Genomic DNA, 18,239 nt, shown 5'->3' on the forward strand with positions numbered 1-18,239 from the left:
TTGTGGACCCTGGACAGTTGTCAGAATAGAAAACTGACAGGAGTGGCTTCTTTTCCTGGTTTAATAATGCCACCACTGAAAAAGACTTCACGGTGTTTACAAAGAGACTGTCTTCTCCCAGGAGACATGTTAAGGGGACATCGGTCCCTGGCAGTTTCTGATTGCGGGTGCATGTGTCACCAGTTCCCCACTCAGCTCGAATCAAGCCGCAACCACTAACTAGTCTCCCTGGCTCTGCAGCCCTGCCACCAAGGCAGATGAATTTGATTAGGTCATAGCCTTGCTTTTGAACCATCAGAGATTCTGTGTGTATCTGGAGCACCAGCCTGAATCGCCTCATCCTCATGGTCTGGCCCCTGCAATTATGTACTGCTTCCCTTCACTTCTCCAGGCAGTCAGCTGTCCCCCCTGCACTCTAGAACTTTCTTTACACACACCTGTTACAGCACCTGTTTGGTATAGCTGTGTGTTTCCCTCTCTTTCCCACCAGCACTCGTACGCCACCTCCTCTTTCTCTTACGCACTTTTACACCCTAGCCGAGAAGGAGAGAAGATGATGCCTGTGAGAAAGCTGGCTGTGCCTTGTTCATTGAGCCGTGACAGACAGAAAGCAGCCCGGCGGCTCTGGGCAGCCCAGACCCTCCCGGGGAGCCGCGGTGGGCGGGTGTGGGGGCTGGCGTTCCTTATTGGGGGCCGCAGGGAGCGCCATGGGCCCGCACGGGCCCGAGAGGAAGGACAGGCCACTGGGCAGCGTTCACAGACTGAGCAGAGGGGAAGGGCGCCAGTGGCCGCAGGCCTGGGGTCTGGAGGTCCAGAGCCAGTGCTTGTATCCGGATGTTGGTCTGCGTCACAGGCCTTGGGAATATTCTTTAGCAGGATTCACGAAGACTTAACTTGCAGTTAGGACAAAGAGAGGCTCTTTCCATGAAGCATTATTTATGACTTCTCAACTTTGTTATGGTTCTCAAAAAGCAGGCGTTAAAGGAAACTAGAAGGAAAGCCTTTTACGAAAGCCGCTCTCCGGAGACTACGTTTGGGTTCACTGGTTTTTGTAACAGCAGCACCATTTTTAAGGAAAAATCTTACGGTAGAAGCATTCCAGTTAGTAAACTGTGGAATCTGTTTTGTCACCAGGGCTTGGAAATTTATTGAAAAGTGAAAATACATTTTGTTTTCTCGACTTACACTGTAGGAACTTCTAGTATATATGAAGTTTGTAGACTGAGGAGAACTTAAAGCTGCTTTAAAGGTTAAGTGGTTCACCTTCACAATTGGAGAATTGTGAGTCCATTCATTCTTTCCTTTTTATATGAAAGACCATCGCAGTAGCAGAGAAACCGGTATTTTACTGTGATTTGGTTCCTCGTAATCTCATGTGACCCCGAAGTGACCCGGGTCAGGGAAGGATTCGGTGACAGTTGGAGGCGGGGTACCTAGCAGGACACGAACACAAACACGCCCAGGTGACTGGGAGGGCAGAGCTTGAGGGGAGCTGGCCACGCACAGGCATGGAATGTTGTCTGATTCTTCCCCTAGATGTGCTTGGACTCCATTTTTAGCCTCAGCCATTTTCTCGGTAGATTTATTTTTTCCCGACCAGCCCCAGCATCTTCTTCGCTCTCCTTTCTCTGGGCTGCACAAATGCCCTCAGACCCACCGGGATACTCGGTAGGTTTTATGCAGGAAGCGATGGCTTCTTCAGTTGCTGTGTTTTGAAACTTGTTATTGAAAGAAAACTTCATTTAGAACAAATTTCATTATGTGTTTTGAAACCAAATTAACTCCTTTTAAAAAAAAGTATTTTATTATTATTATTTCTTTATTTTGGGGCTGGACTGTGCAGGCTGCGGGATCTTCGTTCCCCAGCCAGGGATTGGACCCGAGCCCCTTGGAGTGGAAGTGCGGAGTCCTAACCGCTGGACCGCCAGGGAGTTCCTAAACAAAATTAAATGTGAGAGAAGGGCCAAGAGGAGGAAATCATGCTAATTAAATGTGTGTTTGCATCAAGTCACTAAGTATGTTAGCATATGAGATGAATGAAAAAGCGCTAGAAGATTTAAGTTATCAGAATTAATTTTCTCAAGCAGATCATACAATTTCAAATTACTTGGAGGGCGAAAGAAAAAGCAAGTGGCCTTTTTCATTCAGGCAAATACGTGAAACTTTTTAGAAGTTAACTGTCAAAGGCTCTACTGACGCGGAGGTTAAGCTTCCTCACGCCCAGATGTTGGGCAGTGGTTTTAAGTCTCACTTTATCCGGAGAGCAGCCCTCTAGCCCTCTCTTTTTTGCAGTAAATTTCTGGCTCTCTGATGAGCAAGTGATACAAAGGTGATCTCATTAACAACCAACTTTGAAAAGGTGCCAGGTCAAGGTGATGTCTGCTCAGTGTTGACTCGGAAATTGTTTTTAAGAATCACACCTGGGAGAAGGTTGGTGGTTTTAAGTCTCGTTGCAGACCAAGCACTTAGGTTCAGCGTGGAGACCTTGGGCTCTACTCTCTTACCCCAGAGGACAGAACGCAGATGCTTGTTCCCGGGAAGAGAGAAAAGAGGAGCCCCCAGCTGACTCTTGAACAACATGGGTTTGATCTGCACAGGTCCACATACACGTGGATGTTTTTCAGTAGTAGACTCTGCAGTGCTACACGATCTGCGGGTATAGAATCGCAGGTGTGGAGGAATCTCGGACATGGAGGGCTGACGGTAAATCCTACATGGATTTTTGACTGTGCGGCGAGTCGGCGCCCCTAACCCCCACTTTGTTCAAGGGTCATCTGAATTTTCACATGGGTGGCAAATATTTTATACCTTGAGGTTGAATACAGAAGGTGGTTGATAGAGGTGTCAGCCCAATTTCACCCTTAAACCCAGATATGGAAGCATCCTGGGACCCTTTCCTCTTTTCTCTTTTTCTCTGAAAGAATCCATGAGATGTTTAATCTCCTCGCAGAAGACCTGAAGACTGATAATCTGTCCTCTTTTTTTTTTTTAATGTCTTTGAAGTAGTATTTAGAAGGAATGTTGATTGTATTTTAGGAGAGTTTTTGTCCTCCTGTATTTTGTCCTCCTGTAGTTTTTGTCCTCCAGTATCCCTCTCTTCCCTTCAGTGTTTCTAGCATTTTTTTCACCTCCATTCTGATTCTAATTCTCCCATTATTAGGCCTTTGTTACCTGTCCTCCTTTCCTTTTGAATGCTCTTTGCACTGTGTGTTAATTCGTTCATTTACTCTTCCACTAACTCCTTTCAAAGTCTCCCAAAGCCACCTGTAACATACGGGGGGGAGGGGGTATAAAAATGAATGACCAGTGGAAGAACATACTTATGCTTCTGTGTGCATCACGTGTTTTAGACATCTGTTGGTTTCTCTTGATAGAGGTTAAGCTACTTGAAGGCTGGAACCCTGTCTCACTTGTCTTTGTAGCCTGCGTCCCAGACTTAGCAAATACTCAGTCAGCTTGTGGAACAAATGATGTCTATTTCTAGCCCATCGTTCTGAGACTTAATGACAGAGGGACATAGTTCCATTTTCAAATATAGCAAAAGGCTTAATTATTTTCATCCATTCGTTCTCTTCAACTTCATTCTCAAAATTAGGTCCCGAGTTAATTGACAGTTACCTTTGACATGTGTGGGTTATTTGAGGCAACCAGGTGGTGACATTGAGTTCTCAGCCAGAGTTTATTTCTGGAATCGATTCAGGGGCCTTGAGCTGGTTTTTCTTCATTTGATTCCCAGAAACCATGGTTTCCCAGGGAAGATCATTCCCATTTGAATGGGGCTGTGATTCTTGCTGGGTTAAGTAAAGAAGCCTTTTGGTCCTGCTTCTGCAAACTTACACACTGAACTGGGACAAATTTTTGTTTGGGGTAGTGCCTGGGAAAAGAGGAACCTTTCATTTTATTCAGAAGTCAAAAATAAAGGCGTCCCAACCACCTGGAGATTTTTTGGTCACAGCATACCAGCCTGGCTTCACTTTTATGCCTAGCGGGTAGGCAGGCAGACCTTTTTCTTTACCCTCGGGCCAGCGCCCAGCTCTCCCCGGGGAGCAGGGGGAGCGCCATCCGGATCTTGCCCTGTAGTGGCTGGAGGGTTACGAGGAGCGGGAGCTCTCCTCTCCTCCCCTCCGGGTGTGGAGCTTCCCAGCTGCGTCTCCTGCCATCCTCACTGAGTTTGAAAACATACCCCGTGCCTTTTCAACCAGCCACCACTCAAAGGGCCCGGATTCCTTTTCTCTTCTTCCCCTGTGGAGCTGGGGAACCAACCAGTCAGGCATCTGCCAGGTAAACTCATTCAGGAAACTTGACTGCAGGTAGCTGGCGCTCCTTGTGTAGACCAGCTGCCCTCTGACGGATCTCGCGATCATTGGCAGTCGTGGTGCAGGCCTGTCCAGGACACCTAGCTTTCCAGAGAAGCCCTGTTGCTGTTCCGCACGGCACGACTCTCGGCAGGGGAGGGGTCATGGTCCTCCTCGGGGTGAGCCCAGCCTCTCGGCATGGGGTTCTTCCATATCCCTTCTGCCTCCTGTGCAGAGATCTCTAAAATTTGGTTTCCAACTTTCAAGCCTTTTATTTTGACCTTCTCAGGTGGATTTTACTGATGACTCATCTCTCTATATTCTCTAAAATGATTTGTTTTTTTGTGCATTCCTATGTATGGGTGATACCTTTAAACATATTTCCCAGCTTTTTTTAGAAAAACTTTTTATTTTGAAATATTTATAATCCCTGAAAGTTGGGGAAAAAAGAAACAGACAAGGAGGTCCCTGCACCCTTCTCCCAGCCTCCCCCCAGGGGTCACATCTCGCATAACCACGTGCACTGTCAAAGCAGGAAAGTGGCTTTACCACACTCCCCAGAGCTTATTCCTAGATTCTACTTCGCCCGGGTGTGCAGTGCATGCACTCACGTGTGCGTGTATGTGTTCGCGTGCGCACGCGTGCTTAGCTTCGTGAGGTTTTATCGTGTGTAGATTCGTGTAACCACCACCACTTTGAATGTACAGAGTCATGCAGAATGATCCCATCACCAGCGGGCTCCCTCTGCCGCCTCCTTATACCCATGCCTGACCCCTACCCCCTAACCTCCAACCCCTGGCAACCACTAGTCTGTTGTTCTCCATCTCTATAACTGTACTTCAAAAATCTTCCATAAATGGAATCATACAATATGTACCTTTTTGAGATTGGCTTTTTCTACTCAGCAAAATTCCCCTGAGACCCATGCCTGTTGTCGCGTGTGTCAGTACTTCATTGCTAAGTAGCATTTCATGGTTTGCATGTATCACAGTTTCTTAACTATTTACCCTTTAAAAGACAGTTGGGATATTGTCAAGTTTTGGCTTTTCCAAAAAGAGAAGCTGTGGACCTTCATGTACAGGTTTTTGCATGAACTTAAGTTTTCATGCCTCTGGGATAAATGCCCAAGAGTACAACTGCCAGGTCCTTTGGTAAACGCATTGTTTTAGAAGAAACTGCCAAACTTTCCCAGAATGCCTGTACCATTTTACACTCCCCGTGGCGATGTATGAGTGACCTCTAGCTCTTTAACATCTCAGAAGTCCAGTGGGAAAGGTTAAGATCAAATGCATAATATTTTAGGAAGTAAAGTTTACCTTCTATGATCAAATCTCGATAATTTTTATGTTAATATTCAATTCCTTAGATGAACTCTGTAAAGACACTCTTAAATGTTTGATTTCTTGGGCTTCCCTGCTGGCGCAGTTTTTCCTCCTCACCTGCCTTGTTACTCGACAAATGATTTAAATATAAGACACAGAGGTATAAATACCTGGGTATGAATACTTGGGTATAATCCTGATACCTCCCTTACTCACCTTTGAGCAACAGGAACTGCTTAATCTGCTTCTGTTGCCTTTTCTCAGGGTGAGCGCCTCACTCTGACCCTTCAGATCAGCAGTCAGAGCCTTGCTGGGGGCACAGCTCCAGCGCTGCATCCAGCTCAGGGCAGAGGAGGCTGTTACAGAGAATCTTTGCTCCTGGTTCCGTCCCAGTGGCATACATTGCTTTGTTCATATCACTAACTACTTTTGTTCCCAGCCAAAGCTGCAAAATAAATGAATTTTTCCACCAAGTAAATATATGTAAAACATTTGGGTTGGCCAGTGGGAAAGAGGGATGTTATTATCTAAAAGGAAAATCGTTTTGTCAGTTTAGTTTAATTCATGTAAAGCTTTTTTTTTTTTCCCCTAGAGAATGGTTTAAAACTGGTTTAAATTCATGAAGTTTCTGTTTCTTCTTATCGAACCAATATTTTGAGGCAGAGAAAATTTTTAGATCAAGAGAGAAATTAGAAGTTAGTGTGTAAAACTGTAGGGAACTCTAATATACCTGACAGAGAATAGTCACTTAGTAGATGATTATTAAATGAATGAATGAATAATATACTATCTTACCTTTATTTGTAACTCACTGTTACGGTGGGGACTAAACATATATCCCTGTGCACTAACTCCAGATTTTATCATTTCTTTTTGAAGGGAGAGTCTAAATGTCTGCTTCTAAACGGAGAGTCGCAAACGTCTGTTTTAATTAGTTGTTTGTAGATTGGCCTCAGTTAGTGTACCGAGGAGGTGAGGCACTTGTACAGAAGTTCAGGGAATACAACATTAGGTCTTAAAATGCCCAGCTGAAAATGGATGTATGTGTAATCTTGTTTACTTGTTAGACTTCTTTTTAGAGGACATTTTAATATTTTGATACTCAGCTTCATAAACTAAATGTGATAGGGCTTCGGTTAATTGAGAGAAGTAAACTATCCATGTGTATTTCTGTCGTGTACTGTTTGTTACTGTTTATTGTTCTTATTGAATAAGTGGTAGAAAGATTGATCACCAGCAATGTTTTGTCAGAAAGCTTAAAAGTTCTAGGTAAGCTGGGCCTATAGAGACTGAAAAGGCTTTTTTGGTTTTGTTGTTGTTTGTTTTCTCTTCCTTTTTATAAAGCACAAAATGCAGAACCACACGATCAAGGAAGGGTTGGGCTTTCTGCCTGGGGCCCAGGATGTTGATGGACACAAGTGGATGACCAAAATGGGTGAAGATTTTTATAAGAACGAACTTATTTCTCCTAAATGATTTCAAGTCTGTATTCCAAGACAAGTGAGATCCCTGGGTAGTGAAAGAACTTGATAGTTAGTTCACCAAATTTGGTGTATTGCTCTCTAAGGAACTGTGAGAAAAGGAAGAGATGCCAGAAGGCCAAAAATGCACTTGTGCATTCTTAAGAAGGTAGATTTCACATATTACTCAGGTTGAGGTCACTCCTAAGCAGAGTTCTAGAAAAGACAGTTTATAAACTGCCTTTTAAAAGGGAAGAAGTGAATGAACAAGTTATGCCATGTGAACTTTATTTCATTCTTTACTAGGTTTCTGATTTGATGAAGAGTATGCAGTGGAAGTAGTGAGCATCTAACCAAGCATTTGACATTTAATTTGTACACAGAAAAATATGGGCTGAATCACTGTGAAAAAGAATCAGTTGAGGGTGTCAGTTAACACAAGACCAAGACTGTCCTTATCCTCCCATACTGATCTCTGAGTAGACCATGCCAGGAAGAAAGTGTCTGTGATGGGAAGACATTGCTCATACCCTGCCTGTGAATGAGGAAGTCATTTCCAGCCCAGACCCACAATTGGATCAGCTTTCTGATGAAGGGGGTGATGGGAGGTGGTAGACCAGTCATCCCAGGTGGACCGGAGGCCCCACAGACAGATGGTTTTAATCCCTGGTGTCACCTGCTGTAGGGGAGCAGCCTGTGCAGTTGCCATGTCTCTGAACTGCCTCCACCCACCTATTCAGAGCTTTGGCGTCCGTCTGGGACATCTGGAGAGATTGTACATCCTAGTCCAGGCACCCTGAGAACTTGCCTTTGCTGTGTTGAGAGCATTTTATCTTGAAAGTGGTCAAATTGCCATAAAGCCAGGACAGACTCGGTGCTGAAGCAGAAATAATCATGGCTGCGTTCAAAACCTTGCAGCTGAGGCTGGTAGTGGGCGTGTTGGTTGGCGGATGACCTCAGCGGGGCTGGAGCTTGTTTGCACTGCAGACCTCTGTCTCTAAGCACGAGGCCTGTGAGTGCGTGGATTGGCGCGGAGGGCAAGTTGATCAAAGTCTAGACCAGGGGCTGCCAGATATATCCGATAATAAAATAGAATCAGAAAAGATCCCGGCAAGAATAAGTCCAAATCTATGACAGAAATTTCATTCATGGGTTTTAATTCATGAGTCTGTTTTGAATCAGAAGTAGGCGGGCTACAGAGGTAACATAAGCCACATGGGTGGCAGCAGCATGTGTTCATCAAAGAATATTGCTACCTCTGTTGATGGACAGTGTCCACAATAATTCCTCCCCCAGGGTGACATGTTTGGCTGTAATGAGTAAAGGCAGAGTCACGACGAGGGGGCCAGTCACCCCTCCCGCCCGCCAGCTTGCTGCTTGGGTCACGTCTGGCGCTGCCTTCAGTGCTTCAGTCCCTGAACTGGGGGGCGGGGAGTTCAGAGGAGAGAGAGCTGGTGCTGCCAGAGCCGGCCGAGTGCAGGGAATCACGTGTTAGTCTCCGGAGAGGGAGGCCAGGCTGCAGGAACAGGCACTGTCTCCAGAGATTTGAAGAGCTCAAGAGCAAGTACTCTTGGACCAGCTGCGCACTGTTTCGGGGAGACAGGGTTGCGCTCAGAGCGACCCTGGGTGGCGAGGCACTTTCCCCCAGCTTGATGCCTCAGCGAGCGACGGCTGCTGGAGGGAGTGTCTTACCCGCTGGGGATGTGGTGGAATAAAAAGAAAATTTAAAATTCTAAATCTCAAAACCTGTTTTTAGCAAATTAGACTTCACGTAAGTATCTGGGAGGTTGAGGTTCTGGCGCTGCCCCCATCTCCGAGTTGGCCGTGGGCCCAGCCGTGTCACCTGTGCCTCGCCTCGTCCTCGCTTCCACCAGAGAGCCCGATGCCCCCCTAATGGTGCCCCTGCTTAATGTGTGGGCTGCCTTGCCACGCTCCTGGGGTTTCCTCCTTTTCCGTCCCCCCTGACGCATGTTTGCCTTGGTATCACTTCATGATACTGACTTAATTTGCCCTCTGCCCCTCCCCCCATACATCCTTCGTACATTTCATTTCATCATACTAAGGGATCTTTTATCACCCATCCAAGAATAATCGGTACTCCTGAAACCCTTACTCCTCGGTCAGGTGACAGGCATGTGCCCCAAAATCACAGTTGGTCATTTCAGGCTAAAGAACATGCTGTTCGTGGCTGGAGCAGTTCCCCTTTGATCCCTGCTTCCTCTGCCTGAAACGGAATCACGTTCTGTGCTCATAGCAGGTGCCCTCTGAAATTCCCCCTGCAAGTTGCCACCTGCTTCTGTTCCCGGCTTTTTTTTTTTTTTTTTTTTTTTTGGCTGCGTCAGGTCTTAGTTGAGGCAGGCGGGATCTTTCGCTGCGGCGCTCGGGCTTCTCTCTAGTTGTGGCCTGCAGGTTTTTCTCTCACTAGTGTGGCGCACAGGCTCCGGGGCACATGGGCTCTGTAGTTGTGGCGTGCGGGCTTCAGAGTGCGTGGGCTCTGTAGTTTGCAGCACGCGGGCTTAGTTGTCCCACGGCATGTGGGATCTTAGTTCACCTAGCCAGGGATCCAACCCGTGTCCCCTGCATTGTAAGGCGGATTCTTTACCACTGGACCACCAGGGAAGGCCCTGCTCCCGGCTTTTACACTTCCCACGCTGGCCCTGCGGCTCACCCATCCCCACTGGTACCTGAATGATTGTCAAAGACAAGAGTAGGGAAATGGATACCAATGGTGGTAGCTTTTATTTACAAAGTGCTTGTGGTAATTGAGCACTGCCACACATTTGTGGTCATCTCACTTGATTCTCAAACTCATGGTAAAATGATCCCATTTCACAGATGAGAAAACTGAAGGCAGAGAACTCCAAGGACTTCTCCCAAGGTCACATGGGGGATAAGGACCCCCCAGCTGGTGTGTTGCACTCCCACCTCCAGATGGACCAGGCTGGTAGCCTGCGTTCAGACTGTGCATCTTGGGAGTGGTTGCAGCTAGAGCAGTCCCCAAATCTCGGGGCTCCCATCTGACCACCCACTGAACCAGCTGGAGACTCAGTGCTTTCCTGCGATCTCCCACCCCAGTGAGTTCCTTTCGGAGCCCTCTCTAGCAAGGAAGGGGCTTTCTCAGGGGCTTTCTCCCAGCAGAGCTTTGGCTCCTTCTTTAGGCTCCAGCCAGCACGGGCGGCGTGGGGGAAGGGACTGGGATAGGGGACGCACAGGGGTCAGACCTAGCAGATGCTTGATCCAGGACCAGGCTCTCCCACAGCTTATCACAGGAGTTTTCTTCCAGGAACTCCATGGGTCTTTCTAAACCAGCCTTCTCTTTGGATCCTGGACTGTGACCCAAGTCTGTACGCACCTGCACCCCATTCTGGGCTGGGTTCAAGTTCTCCTGCATGGAACACTCCTGGCCACAGCTCGGATGGCCTCTAGGGGACAGCGTTGCCTAACTCCAGCTACCTGGCCGTCACCTGGCTGTGGGCACGGTTCTCTTAGAAGTGGATTCCATGCTGCTGAGAACTTGGATAAAATACAACTCCTCTCTCATTGTCGGGCAAAGATTTATCTTTTCATTTTAAATTAACAGCATGCACATAAGTGCAATTTTGTTCACCTTCAGGAAGTCTATGGTAAAAATTTCACAGGCATCCTAGAGACTATTTCTCATTCCTTTATTCAGACGTTATTTTGGGCGTCACATGTACCACTTCGAAAGCTTAAAAATAGACTTTGTCTGACTCGTATTGTATTATGATATGCATCAGTTCATCATCGGTTGGCACTGGAAATGACCTTTCTCTGAGACTTTTTCCTCCAAAATGAATGAGAATATTTCCTGTAGGACCCGACAGAGAAATTCTAAAGGGGCAGAGGAATCTTGGGCGTTTTAATCATGGATTTAAATGTAGTCTCGCTCCTTCTACCTCAGTGATTTTTCCCTTTTCAACTGCGTGAACCCCTCCATAGCTGGGCCCTTCCCTGGCTCCGCAGCCGGCTGGGCGGTGTGCCCCCTCCACCGTGGATGCGTGTCGAGATGTCCAGGCTCTTGAAGGAATTAGCTAGTTCTTTCAGAACTTACCGGGAAGAAAGCAAAGGGTTTGACCCACACATACTCGTGGCACTTTCCCCAGAACCAATGGGAAGAGAGTTCTGTAGCATCTGGACTAATTCCAGCACGTTTTCCCTTGTACTGCACTGTTTTTAGGTGTAAAACGATTTAAATGCGGCACGGTATTAAGTTTACCAGACTAAGTGACATATTTTGAACAATTGGTTGGAACTTGGATGTGTTTTGAAAAATACCCAGAGAAAGAACACTTCTAAAAACTTTGTGATTCTTATTATTATCAGAATTTCTCTTACAAGAACAAAACTATAATGGTGGCTAACATATGTTATTTTGAAGAAATATGTATTGTCTTGTTGAATCTTCTCAGTAACTGCCTGGAGTATGCATTATTACCATGTCCATTTTATAGATGAGAATGCCGAGACATGGATCCAGGTAAGTTGCTCTAGGTCACACCCTAGGAAATGTTAATTCAGGATTTGAACTCGGGCAACCTGGCTTCAGAACCCATGCCTCGTAATCATTATTCCATATTACGAGAAAAGTGTTTTTTAATTATTTGTGGATAAAACACTTTTTAATTGAGATATAGTTGACACATTATTAGTTTCAGGTTTACAGCATAATGATTCAGTACTCCTATATATTGTGAAATGATCACCTTCCCATGGAAGGTTTTTCATGGGAAATGTTAGAGCAAATTGGGAGTCTTTATGGTCATAGTGCTTTCATCCTTCCTATTATTTATAACTGCAGCAACCAGTTTCATGGGAATTTAGAGAACAAAACAAAACAAAATGGAAAGCAAGAGTATGTTATTGATCGGACCCTTAATAGACGTGCGAAGTATCAGTCCATATTTGGTCTGTCGCTGAATGACATTTTTTCCTGCTGAAAGGCAGCATCATGTGAAGTGTGGCCGGGCCTGGAGGCCTCCTTCCTGATACTGTACTGGCTTTGCTCACAGGTTGGCGCTGCTCATAGGTTTGCCCATGTTGTTCAGGTCACTTCATCACCTGTGGCCTCTTTTCCTTAATCTGTAAGACCACAGAGGTGAACCAGCCTCTGTCTAAAATGCCTATAATTAAAATCCTTGGATTGTATGAAATTTGATATCTTACAGAGATGGGTAAATAATATGATACAAGTTGACATGTTAACATTTTTAGTAAAATTAACTCTTAGGACCCCAAGTACTTGACTAAAAGTAAGTTCTTGGCCAGCACTTCCCTTATTTTTAAATTTACCTGCCCTATTTAAAATACTTGTTGACCTGACAAGAGCCAGCTGGCAATACTTTGTTTTCAACTGAATACATGTTTAACAACAAAAGAACTCTTGAAAGGTTAGCTTGGATTTGCCATCATTAGTCATTAGGGAATTGCTCATTAAAACCATGATGAGATACCCCTCCTTTTGAATGGCTACAATTTAAAAGACCGACCACGTTCGTATCCGTAAGGATGCGGAGGGATTGGAGCGCTCAGACACTGCGGGGGGCAGCGGGGTCCGGGGAACGTGAAATGAGCCGCTTTGGAAAACAGTTTGGCATTTCGTTAAAAAGTTAAACATACACCTACCATATGATCCAACCTCTCTGCACCTAGATGTGTACCTACGAGAAAGGAAAGCACAGGTGCATACGGAGACTATACACCAGTGTGCATAGCGGCTGCGTTTGTAATGGCCAAAAACTGAAAACAACCCAGACGTCGTCAACATCTGAGTGGATAAATTGTGGCGTCGACACAGAATGGACTATTACTCGGTAACAAAGAGGAGAGGACTGTTGATACACACAGTAGTGTGGATGAAATCTCAAAATAATTATGCGGAAAGAAGCCAGACCAAAAAAAAAAAGAGGACCTACTGTATGATTCCGTGAATGTAATTCTTTTGTTTTAGAAAATGCAAGCTAATCTGTAGTGGCAGAAGGCAGGCTGGTGATCGCCTGGAAAGAAGACAGGGAGGGGTTACCAGGGGCACGGGAGGACTCTTGGGGTGACGGAGCCAGTCACTGTCAGGATAGCGTTGATCTTTTCATGGGTTTACATGTGTCCAAACTTATCAAATTGTGTATTTTAAACTTGTGCCGTTTCTTCTGTGTCTGTCAGGCCTCAGTAAAGCAGTGGTGCTGTGTCAGCCACGAGGCCGCGTGGCCGGCAGTGTCAGGGCCCCCTCTCTCCCGGCAGCTGGGGTGGCTGTCTGTAATGTACACATACTGATTATTGCATCCCCGGGGAAGCAGGAAGCCCTTTCTCCACGCACAAACCTCTCCCAAGCCACCAGGGCCCTTTCAGTTTAATTAATTGTCCTTTCAGTTCGCTGATTGGCTCCCCAGGGACCTGGAAGAGGCAGTGGGCTTCCCAGAAGCGGGCGAGGTGCTCTGTCCCCGCCAGGCTGGAAGCAGTCCTCGTCCCAGGTTGTCTTTGCCTATCCAGGTGTGTGAACACCTTGTTAATGGTCATGGCAATGAAGGTGATCACGTGTTTCCAGCATGTACTCCTGCCATCGAAGGACTGACCTGTGTCCGGGTTGACCGTGGCCTGTGTTGGGAGTGGGGGCCTGGTAGAGCCGCATCCGAATCTCCTGCCGGGCGTGGTGACGGTTGATCTTACCACGTTATATGTTTCCTTCTTTTTGAGGGATGTGAGGCCCCCCTGTCTGAGCAGCAGTTTAATAATTAATAATGGACTGTCATGCTCTTGCTAACAATAAAACCATCCATCTGCTAAGTAAGAGTCGGAAGACGCGCAGAAGAATGCCCGTTACGTTTGCAGACGTTGCAGCCGTTGGAGGGTTTTTTCTGTTTCCTGTTGCCCTTGGGTCGGGTCTGGGAAGGACTGGGAAGAGTCCCTGCCCTCCCCTTTCCTCTTTCTCCTTTGCGGCAGTCCCCTTGGGCTCTCTGCCTGGTGGTTCTTTCACCTCGCGTCCTGCTCTGTGCCCCACTGGCCGCCGGCCCCCTCGCGGCCCGGGGAAGCGGGAAGGGCCGGGCTCACAGCGCTGTCCCCGCAGCTGTGGACATGGCTGGAGGAGCTGCAGAAGGAGCTGCTGGACGACGTGTACGCCGAGTCTGTGGAGGCCGTGCAGGACCTCATCAAGCGCTTCGGGCAGCAGCAGCAGACCACCCTGCAGGTGACCGTGAACGTGATCAAGGAAGGGGAGGACCTCATCCAGCAGCTGAGGTGGGCCACGCCCCGTCCCCGCCCCGCGTCCCCCGTCCCCGCGCAGACGCTCTGAGATCTGCGGGGGGCTTCCCCTCCCCCTCACTTTGGGGAACGATTAGCTATAATTCTCTGTCCAACTAGGCAGAGAACGAATAACATCCGTGCGTGCAAAGGAGGCTCACACCACTCTCTCTCTTTTCCTTTTTCTCCTTTTCTCTCTCACAGTTTTTTTCACTCTTATGATTTTTCTCATTATGGCGTCGACTAACACGCCTCCCCAGGATTCAGGTCTTATTAATATTTCCCTTTCACACCTACCTAGAAATTACTGAAATTTCCTTACAAACCAGATGAATGTACACCTCCCAGGACCGTGTCCTTCAGGCCCTGAGCGATCTGCTTTTCTGCGGTGTGGTGGGCGCCCCTCCTCTCAGAGTCCAGGCTCGGCAGGCCTGGCCTCGCGTGGCGCCAGGTGACACTCAGGTGCTCCTAGTGGCGGGAAGTGGGGAGGCAGGCTGGGGCAGAGAGCATAGCCCTGTACTTGGGTCACAGGGAACGGTCACGTCAATGCAGTGCCCCTGCTGGATCCCTCGGGGTAGCTTATCTTATCGCCCCTGACAACTCCCCGTGATGCTTACTTTTCTGAGGGCCCCGCAGACTTCCGCGATAAAGGCTCCGCTGGCCGCGTCGCGCTTAACCCCTCAGCTGACGTGGCTTCACCATCTGTAGTGAAGGGGTGCCATCTCTTCTCTCCTTCCGGAGAAAAGTGGCTGAAGGTGAAACTCTACGGCATGACTCACGTGACTGTTAGCCTTCTTCTAAGAGAGGGGCTGTGAAAGAGTGCGGAAGGGGTTCCTCAGCGTATCCTGAGATCCAGGGAGGAAGGCCCGGCTCGTCTGGCGGGAGGGGCGGCTTATTCCGTGTTCGGAGCGCGGCAGTCCTGCTTCCCGCCGTCCCGGTTCTGGCCCCCCGGCGGGGTGAGGCTCTCCCATCCAGTTCCTGTTTGTCCCTCTCCGCCCCTTCTCAGGGACTCCGCCATCTCCAGCAACAAGACCCCACACAACAGCTCCATCAGCCACATCGAGACGGTGCTGCAGCAGCTGGACGAGGCCCAGGCCCAGATGGAGGAGCTCTTCCAGGAGCGCAAGATCAAGCTCGAGCTCTTCCTGCAGCTGCGCATCTTTGAGAGGGACGCCATCGACGTGAGTGTCCCCACCGCCCCTCCACCCGGGCCTGCTCCCAGAGCTCCAGCACCCCTCCTCTGCCCCTCGCCTACTGCCCCAGGCTCCGCGCCGGGAGGGGGAGGGAAAGAGCAGCTCCTCCCAGCTCGGCCCTGGGAGATGGGGCCTGGCTCTGGGGCAGGCAGGTGGACGGCAGGACAGACACCACACAGCAGGACAGCAAAGCGAGCAAGCTTTGAGCGTGGATCCAGGCAGGGCTCCTACAAACAGGGCCACCTTGTCACCTTGGCTTGTTCATCCTTGATTGGACCTTTCACAGCAGTCCCCTTGTCCTGGAAGCAGAAGCACAAGCTCAAGGCAGTGATGCTCTTCCTTCCTCCCCGCCCCCGCCCCCACCCTTCCTCTCCCTTCAAGAGTGAGTGTTCCCTGAGCCTGTGGTCATAAGGTTTTATGTCCCAGGAAACCCCATTTTTTCCCCACAGAAATGTTCTCAGGCGATCTGTAATTCTTACCTAAAAAATTGACTTTTGCACCTTATATGTGACTAGAAGAAAGAAGGACAGGTTTCTTAAGAGGGCGGTTCTTAATTCTCTGCCAGGCAAGATCTTTTATTTTTGAATTTGATGAAGTACAAGCAGAGCAAGTATAATTGGATGACGCTGCATCTGTGTGTGAAATATGATCAAAGGAAACAAAACTCCCTGGGTGAGCCTGGCTTCCTGGAGCCGGTGGGCTTCATGCCGCTGCTGGCAGGGACCTGCTGCCTGTCCAGGTACCTCCAGGCATCCCAGATGGCCCGTACCTGGCGGCCAGAACCTGTAGAGCCTGCTGTCTCCATATCTATCACTTGTCCTGTGTTTGGAACAGGGCCTTGAGGGCAGTGGGGTCCAGACCGAGGTGCCACCGAAGGCAGAGGGAGGGCGGGGCTGCCCCAGCTGAGGGGACCGTCTGCCCGAAGTGGGCCTTGGTGCTAGACCCTCGGCCCCGCCCCGAGTGGTGGTCTGGTGTGTGTGCCTCTCACAGGGGCCTTTGGTTGCCTGCTTGTCTAAACTTCCATCAATGTTTTCATTAAAGAAAGGCCGTCTTGGCTGTTTCATTGTCATCACTGGTTGATGACAAGAAAGGAGTTAAACCCTGCCCATGTTGCCTGGTAACAGCTACTCAAGGGCTCTGGTCTTAACCTTCCCACCCACGTGGAGCCACATGAAGAAGAGGTGCACTGGTCTCAACTCACGGTGCTGCGCCGCAGCTGCCAGGTTGCAGCGGTTGGGGGTAGCCAGGGTCAGGGTGCATCATTGGGGGTGACCAGGGTCAGGGCGCATCACTGGGGGTGACCAGGGTCAGGGTTCATCATTGGGGGGTGACCAGGGTCAGGGTGCATCATTGTGGGGTAGCCAGGGTCAGGGTGCATCATTGGTGGGTGACCAGGGTCAGGGTGCATCATTGGTGGGTGACCAGGGTCAGGGCACATCATTGGGGGTGACCAGGGTCAGGGTTCATCATTGGGGGGTGACCAGGGTCAGGATGCATCATTGGGGGGTAGCCAGGGTCAGGGTGCATCATTGGTGGGTGACCAGGGTCAGGGTACATCATCGGGGGGCAGCCAGGGTCAGAGTGCATTATTGGTGGTCAGCAAGGGTCAGGGTGCAGTGCTGCATGAACAGAAGAGCCAGCATGGCTGCCTTCCTCTCTGACCTCCACTTCATAGGAATTGCTCCTGGTGACTTAGCTGCTTACTGAATAGTTTCAGTCAAGAAACACAGAGCAATCAGAAGTATTATTGGAAGTTTTCCTTCCAGGACATTTTGATACTTGAAATAAAATATTGGCTTTACTTGTATTAATGTTATCACAAAGGGGAAAAATTTTTTTTATTGTATTTCTATTTTCATAAAACTACTGTATTAAAACGTAGATCAGGAACCAAAAACATACATTTTCCCCACATGATAGCCACAGAGTTCCACATGGCCTCAATAAAGCCACCGCTCTCAGCCAGGGATAAGCGCTTTCCTAAGCTGGGAACATAACCCTGCAGTTCAGTCACAGACCAGCGAAAATATAGTTTAAAAGCTTTTAAATGTCACAGCCTGAGAGCCCCTGTTCTCTGGAGTAATCCTGAAAATGTGAAAACCTGAGCAGTTTAGGCTCTGCAGGGATTTCCTCTCCTGTCTGGGAAGATGCCCCCTCTGACTGCCCATAGGAGGCATGGAGTTATCTTTGTGGTAGAAATTCATCTGTTACCTGGTCAGTTTGAAAAATCCCCTGTATCACTTGTGTTTCAATTGAAATAGCATTTCCATCTCTCAGAAGTGGAGCAGGGTTTCCTATGGCTTAGAATATTTCTATTTGAGTCTGCAAATATTCCATATAAGATCTGCTGTGTTGGTCTAAAAAGAACAACAAAAGCCTTACACTAGCATCTTGTGACAGTTTAGTTATGGAGGACAGTCATAGCTGTGCATTTAGAAAGAAAAACAGACTTTCTGAAAATTCGGGGCTACATTTTAAAAAATTGTGTCAAAGTTATTTCTTCAAAGAATCCCTGTTCAAAAAAGCCTTCCACTTTCTGGAGCTTTGTTTGTGCCACAGATTTCTTTTCTTGGCTTGTGTGGTTATTAACAATGCTGAACGTGAGGGCAGGATTTTTCCTGATGATCCTGGATCCTGACCGTCACCGGTGTTTCTTTGTGCTCAGTGAGTGTTTTTGAATCCTGCTGCTTTTAGCACATTGACCTTTATTTATTGTCC

At 48.1% G+C, this 18,239-nt stretch overlaps 1 protein-coding gene across 3 annotated transcripts in view; it reads left to right on the forward strand.

Annotated features, from left to right (window-relative positions):
- TRIO (trio Rho guanine nucleotide exchange factor) overlaps positions 1-18,239 on the forward strand; it is a 375,721-nt gene that overhangs the window by 218,842 nt on the left and 138,640 nt on the right. For all 3 annotated transcript variants that reach the window (XM_028492812.1, XM_055086510.1, XM_055086511.1), the window contains exons 12-13: positions 14,156-14,325; positions 15,335-15,509. In XM_028492812.1, coding sequence (XP_028348613.1) covers positions 14,156-14,325; positions 15,335-15,509 — 345 coding nt within the window. The remainder of the gene's footprint in view (positions 1-14,155; positions 14,326-15,334; positions 15,510-18,239) is intronic.

Source organism: Physeter macrocephalus, chromosome 8 (genome assembly GCF_002837175.3).
Source record: "Physeter macrocephalus isolate SW-GA chromosome 8, ASM283717v5, whole genome shotgun sequence".
In the NCBI taxonomy this organism is placed as follows: domain Eukaryota; kingdom Metazoa; phylum Chordata; class Mammalia; order Artiodactyla; family Physeteridae; genus Physeter; species Physeter macrocephalus.